The sequence below is a fragment of the Montipora foliosa genome, chromosome 12, assembly GCF_036669935.1.
Source record: "Montipora foliosa isolate CH-2021 chromosome 12, ASM3666993v2, whole genome shotgun sequence".
NCBI lineage: Eukaryota > Metazoa > Cnidaria > Anthozoa > Scleractinia > Acroporidae > Montipora > Montipora foliosa.
The window spans coordinates 10,410,016-10,417,515 of record NC_090880.1 but is presented as its reverse complement, the minus strand read 5'-3'; the positions used below and the strand labels follow the sequence as shown (position 1 = coordinate 10,417,515).

The 7,500-nt window shown below is 40.5% G+C and overlaps 2 protein-coding genes across 2 annotated transcripts in view; both read right to left on the bottom strand.

Annotated features, from left to right (window-relative positions):
• Positions 1-1,710: 1,710 nt before the first annotated feature.
• Positions 1,711-7,500, bottom strand: part of LOC137979228 (MAPK/MAK/MRK overlapping kinase-like) — a 42,623-nt gene continuing 36,833 nt past the window's right edge. The window contains exon 15 of the mRNA XM_068826439.1: positions 1,711-4,405. Coding sequence (XP_068682540.1) covers positions 4,325-4,405 — 81 coding nt within the window. The 3' untranslated portion in view covers positions 1,711-4,324. The remainder of the gene's footprint in view (positions 4,406-7,500) is intronic.
• On the bottom strand, positions 2,087-3,145 carry LOC137980709 (uncharacterized). Its single transcript, XM_068828142.1, has 2 exons — positions 2,657-3,145; positions 2,087-2,518 (listed from the first exon to the last, which is right to left on the bottom strand). Exons 1-2 carry the CDS (start codon positions 3,143-3,145, stop codon positions 2,087-2,089), a joined length of 921 nt encoding a protein of 306 aa, XP_068684243.1.

Below are 7,500 nucleotides of genomic sequence, written 5' to 3'. Positions count from 1 at the left end.
CACCCGGGCCAGACACGAGGGGCCTTGTTGCAGGGCTGTTTCAGTGACAAAAAAACTTGTGTAGTGCACACTGAGGCGACGTGTAGAAGGGACGTGTAGCGGAAACATGTAGCAGGGACAAATCACAACGTGTGCACACACATGAAAATGTTGCGGGTACGTGTCCCAAAGATATGTTGCTGCGACATGTCCCCTCGTGTGAACTAAACCACGCGTCCCATGAAGTTGGGACACGTCGCGGGGACAAAATCACTCCCAAATTGGTGTTGCACAATTATAAAAGTATCAGTCCACACGAGGGGACATGTCGCCGCAACATAACCCTAAGACATGTACTCGCAACATTTTCATGTGTGTGCAAATGTTGTGATTTTGTCCCTGCTATTATCAGTGTGTACCACACACCTTTCTGTCACTGCAACATGTCTCTTGAACATGACCCCTCGTGTCCGCCCACATTCAAATCCTTCGGTGCACGGCAACTAAACGACATGAAGGTAAGTTCTAAACAATAGAAACGTTTAATTTATTTTCTGACTCATTATCACAATGTTAGTTTTCACTCTTCTATGATCATCAAATAGCATCAAATATAAAGGTAAAAAAATATGCACAACCCTTTCACAATCTTCCATTTCAAATTATATACAACCCCTTTCAGTGTTAGAAATCTAATAATGTATATCACCGAGTCTCAAATTGTTTACTTACAAAAAACCACATGCTAATTCCTGGACAAGAAAGGGTTTAAAATTACTTGAATTCTACATTAAAGGTCATGAACAGTGTAAAATACTTTCCCAGTATATCGTTGCTGATTTCTCTGTTTACAAATCACTTACCTAAATTATAATAATATCGATTATTAAAGACTTAAACTAAAATCAATATTTTCACAATTTCATAAAAAAATATGTTTCTGTACAGAAGTGCAGTAGTTATAGACAATTATCCAAACTTAAAAAAGTTAAATTTAATTAAAAAAATGCAACCGACAAAGATAAACATTCTAATCATTATAATTTCACATTGGAACATTTTATAAAAAGATATAATATATAAGGAAGATGCAGACGGTTCACCAAAGGTTGCCTTATTTGGAAACACCTAAATTAAGATCTGTTCATCCAAACACAGGCCTTGTTTCTTTTTTTAAAATTTAAATCAAAAGAAACTTCCACAACTCAAAAGGGAAATGTTGAGAAAAAAAAAAGGAACAAAAGTACTCTTTAAAATACAATCAACTCTCGCCTTGAAGACAACGCACTGCTCTGAACTGTTCTACCATGTAGTAAAATCATTTTCACGATACTCTCCCCTCATGTGACCTCCCGTGATATTGCGGATGACGCGAGTTGACTGTACTTAGAAACACAACGCTGATATAATATACAAATCCTGAGCCAAAAAATTAAGGTTATGACAATTCATCGAACAGCTCTTTTTAGGATACTTAACTTGCAACAACGAGCAGTGTACACTCTCCGGCAATGGGGACCGCAAGATCTACGACACTACAGCTTTGCACGCCCATCAAGCTTTATGGAAAACATGAACAGACACGACACAAATTTTACTTTTACTAAGCTTCAACACCGCTCCTCCAAATTCAGTTTGTGCATAATTTTGCTAGTTTGAAGGAAATAAACGAACTCAAAAGTTGACTAAAAAATTGTTAATAATGAACGCTTTCGTTGAATTTGCCTTCCTAGATCTTCAGGTCACTACTTACTTTTTCTTAGCCTTCCCAAGACCAGGGTTAGAAAGGTGTTTCTGAGGAAACAAGAGAGTCTTGGTACAAAACTCCACACATTCCTTAACTTCACCCTGCCAATTCTTACTCTTGCTGTCACAGCTGCCTCACAGCCACCATTGCATTCACCCTATCCCCCAAATAACAGAAACCTCTCACCGTTTCCACCTCTTTACACAACTCCTCCACCGGTTCCACCAATCCATCAGCTTGCTTTTTGCATCTTCCACACACAAAATCTCTCCCCAACCTCCAGGTCACCCTCTTTACTTTCACACACCTTCCATGGATCCATTTCCCACATTTCACACACAACACTGAATTTGCCATTACTCACATCCCACAAATACAACATGGATCTACCTTTCTTACAGACACTTCACCTTCTGCCCCCTTCACTACCACTTTTGTCTTCCCGAGGTTCACCTTCAGCCCCTTGCTCTTGAATGCCTCCTTCCATTTCCAGAACTTCTCCCTCAGTCCCTCCATCGTCTCACTCATCAAAACCAAGTCATCTGCATACAACATCTCACTCATCAAACCATTTCTCACACTCTCAGTAACCACGTCAACCACGATCGTAAACACCAACGGCGACAACACGGATCCCTGGTGCACACCAACTTTTAACTCAAACTCCTCGGACAACTCTAGCCCAACTCTGACTCTTGTCTTTGCACCTTCATACAAACTAGTCACTGCTCTACCATTGCCTTTGGTATACCTCTCTTCCTCATTGCCCACTCCAATACCATTCTTGGGACCCTGTCAAATGCCTTCTCCAGGTCAATATGCAACTTCTTCTCCTTGTCTAAGTACTCCTCTTGTAACCTCCTAAAAATAAACACTGCATCTATCGTTTCTTTGCCTGGCATAAAACCGAATTGCATTGTCCACTTTCACCATACGCTGCAATCTCCTCTCTAGCACCTTTTCTATAATCTTCATTGCATGCTCCAGCAACTTCACCCCCCTATATGCCCCACAACTCATTGCATTCCCTTTTCCCTTGAAAATTGGTACCACAACACTCTGCGCCCACTCATCCGGCATTCCTCTTCCATCCAACACACCCTGACACAGCTCTACCATCACACCAATCCCGATCTCCCCACTCGTCGCTATCATCTCAACATTTACCTCCGAGGGTCCAGCAGCCTTTCCCGCTTTCATTTCCCCCATCACCTTCACCACTTCTTCCCGCCTAACCCTCTCAACTGGCCCTTCCACCAAGTCCGCTTCCACATTCTGATTCCACTCATTCTCTGCATTCATAATTCTTTCCATGTGCTCTTTCCAGACTTTCCCTCTATCTTTCTCACTGAAACTCAGCTTACCGTCGCTTTCTCTCATACATCTTCCTCCTTCAACATCTTTCCCATCCTTTTTCATTGACTTCACAAGCTTAAACACCTTGTTTGGATGTTCACTTTGGTCATTCTGAACGCGTCGTTGGTTACTGCAACGGGTACAGTCCCTTCTTACACTTCTCTTCCCAAGCCTCCCTCGGTCATATTTATATCGGTCATTTATTTGTTTGCGTGACAAAACACGACTGCCTCAGAAACGAGGGCCGCTCGACTGATTTACTAAGAAACTGCACGCAGTCTACATCCCATTTTGTACCAAGACTCTCATGTTTACTCAGACACACCTTTCTAACCCTGTTCTTGGGAAGGCTGAGAAAAAGTAAGTAGTGACCTGGAGATCTAGGAAGGCAAATTCAACGAAAGCGTTCCTTATTAACAATTTTTTTAGTCAACGTTTGAGCGGTGTCTGACATTTGCAGACTGCAGACAAATAGCGCTGATAAAGAGTATTTAAGTCTAAGAACCCATTTTAAAACGGGTTCTTAGACTTAAATACTTTTTATCAGCGCTATTTGAAATGGGTGTTTAGACTTAAATACTGTTTATTAGCGCTATTTGTCTGCAGTCTGCAGTCTGCAAATGTCAGACACTTTGAGTTCGTTAATTTTCTTCAAACTAGCAAAACTATGCACAAACTGAATTTGGAGGAGCGGTGTTAAAGCTTAGTAAAAGGAGAATTTGTGTCGTGTCTGTTCATGTTTTCCATAACGCTTGATGGACGTGCAAAGCTGTAGTATTGTAAATCTTGAGGTCCCTATTGCCGGAGAGTGTACACTGCTCGTTGTTGCAAGTTAAACCGACCATGCGATAGATGTCATGCCATAGATGGTTAGCATTTTGAGCCAAACTACCTGGATAGCTGAAAAATTTGATGTTAATGCCTAGTGCCAAAACAAAGAGCACCTCTGTTCATTTCTCTGTTACGAACCCCACCATAAACGTTTTCTCTACTATACATGTACAGATTTCAGTACTTAATACTAAGGATGCTGAAAAATAAATACAAATATTAAATACATGACAATTGGCAGGTAGCATCTCTAGAGACCACTTACTATAAAATATGTTCTTTTTATACAAAGGAAATACTCATTTGAAGCCCTTTTTATCACACACCACTGGTCTTGTCAACCTCTTGTTTATCCCTCAGTCTGATCATCATTTTTCACTGCTACGCAATTTTACCGACTTGAAGATCTTGTCATAAGCCGTGGTCCCCTGGTCGTTTGGAATTATCAATTGCCGGCAACGTGAAATGTCCAAACTTCTGACTTGTTTGGTTCTGCAGACAAAAACAAAATTGGAATGGCAGGTTTGTATAATTTAAAGCAATGATTCAAAGCACCCGTAGATCTACCACTTAAAGAACGTATTGGCACGAAGACAAGACAATTGTTAGCACCTATCTAAAAGTGTTACCACTTGTGATGAATTGATATTGTTCTCGAAGGTTTTTCAAGATTTTCAGACTAAAAGGGACGTTTATTGGGAAGGCATTAGGGTCAGACAATCAGTATTAATTTTCATACGCGAAAAAGTATCAGTTACAGCCTAGGCGAAGAGGGAATTCCGTATTCGAGATTCAAAGAAATCTTTTCGAGTTCTGAGTTGGCTCTAAGCACGTTGGATTGCTCCGTCTTAGGTCAGGCAGTGTGACCGCTGCTCCGAAATCCGGAAGCGATCCAGTGAGAATTAGACAGGCGATGGAAGTGCAACAACGCAGAAGACTTACAGCTTGATTACCTGGTTAGCCTCCTTGGGTATTTAAACAGGCATTGCAATGTTACGCGACACAGAGGCAGAAATTAAACCTATGCCTTTAGCTCAGTTAATTTAAGGCTTATGTACTACTACATTGTCTTGTGTGATACTCACTGTGTGCCACACTGCACATAAGAAGACCTGGGAGGGCATTAATAACCCAATAAACAGTAAGAAGCCTAAAAAAAGCATTCACCGAATCAAGTGTCCACAAACCCAAGGTCTGTCTCAAGATCCACTTGAACAAGCTAACATCTTAAATGTTCATTTTGCCACTGTTGGTCATAGAATTGCCTCTAACATGCCCACAGTAATAAGTGATTTTCAGAATATTTACCAACAATCAGCTATAATGGTTCTTTTCTTTTCGAACCAGTCTTGACAGAGGAAATAGAGTTGGAGATAATGTCCATACGGACAAACAAAGCATACGGATTGTATTCCTGCCCAACACGCTTAGTTGAGTCCACTCCCTACAAGCTACGGAGCTACGGATTTAAGGCATTTAGTGCTTCAGCTCCTAGACTATGGAACTTTAGGAAATTATACAAACATCCCTCTCAATAATGTTTAAGAGCCAGTTAAAAACTCATCTATTTTAGAAAGCTTTTGACATTTAATTCCATTTTTACAATGGTTCCGCTTTTTAATTATTATCATTTTCCGTTTTTAGCTCGTGGAGAGCTATCGGGATGGTTGGCGAATCAGGCTGTCAGGCGTAAACAATGGAAAAATTTGTAATCGATTTCTGATCGTCTCAAGTTCGGCAGGCGCATTCATGCATTCGTTAAATGGTCGTTAAGGCGGCAGGCGCATGCATGCATTCGTAAAACAGAAAAATGTTTTACACTGTATTTGTAACCACTCTATAGGCTTGATAATTCGCTATATCACCTCCCTGACGCTGTATCTTACTTACTCCGGCCACCAGCTTACCACAGGATACCTTTGATTCAATTTTCTTTTTACTATTGTAAATTATTATTGTAAATTTCATTAAATGGTTCCACTTTTTAATTATTACTATTATCATTTTCTGTTTTTCAATTTTCCTTTTACTATTGTAAAGCGCCTTTGGGCTGAAGGGAAAAGGCGCTATATAAATCTTATTTATTTATTTACTTATTTACTTAAGTGCTCGAGAAACATCATTGCTAGACCACTGGCAACTTTGATAAATTTATCGGTGCAAACAGATCACTTACCCCTAAAACCTAAATACGTAAATATTATCCCCGTTTGTAAAGACGTGGATGAAACTGAACCGTGTAATTATCGACCTATATCTTCTTTCAATTTTTAATCCGAAATCGGATATTTGAAAAGACCATGTATAATCGATTGAAGTCACATTTTAACAAACATGATATATTCTACCAGAAACAGAATGGTTTTCGGGACCAACGTTCAACATAACACGCTATTTTAGTTATTGTAAATAAGATTCACGAAAATATGATAAAGGAATGTTTTCATGCGGTGTTTTCGTCGATCATTTCGGAAATTCACTATGGTGTTTGTGGTATAATTAATAATTGGTTTCACTCTTATTTGATAGGAAGAACTCAGTCAACGCAGTTCTCACGTTTCTAAAAGGAGAAAACCCTATCTGGGGTGAGCAGTTTGTTTTTCCTTTTGAGACCATTGAGTTACGAGCAATTTAATTTAATTTTCAACGGAAATAATATTGTCTGTAAAGTACACTATTCAACGGTGAATGTGACATCTAAGTCATGGCTGTATCTTGCAAAATAAAAATTCTTCAACTCAAAGAACTTTCACACATCATGCAAGAGAATTCCCCATGACATGTTTCACACTGAAAACGCTTTGGAGATTTTGTACATGACATTGATTTTATTCATATCATCATCATCATATATCTTTATTTACCCTCGGATTTTTAGAGTAGCTTGGTGTAGCTAATATCTCCGAGCATTTACCCTCCCAACCATGATACACCACAGAAGACAGACCACAACACCGAGAACTACATGCCCTACTCTTTACGACAAGTGTGCGGGTTCTTTTACGTCCCTCAGGATTATGAACATTAAAGTTGACTCTTCTCCGCGCTAAGACCAAAGTGAAGACAGTGCTGTTAAGAGAGATGTTCTTTACCGACGACGCTGCCTTTGTCAGTCACACAGAGCTGACAACAAGCGATCATAGACCGCTTCGCGACTGCCTGCTGGGACTTTTGCCTTACCATCATCACAAAGACTGAGGTATTGGCAATGGGAACCCATGCTGAGCCAACCATCCTGTTCATCAACCAAGCACTCAACTCTGTGGCTCAACGATCCCCTCGATCTAATCTATCCCTGGACAGTGACTTGAATGCTCTGTACGCGTCCTCAGCACCCTGTTGTATGGGAGAAAGGCATGGCCTACATACACGAGACAAGAAGCTAGACTGAACACAGTCCACCTTCAGATTCGTCCGCAAAATTCTTGAGATCACCTGGAAGGATAAGATCACCAACCAGGAAGTGCTTGAAACTGCAGAACTGCCAACTATCCAGTACCTCCTCTCAAAGTGTAGACTACGCCGTTGGCTAGGCCATGGGCCCCGAGCGCCTTCCAAAAGACCTACTCTATGGACAGCTAGCTCAA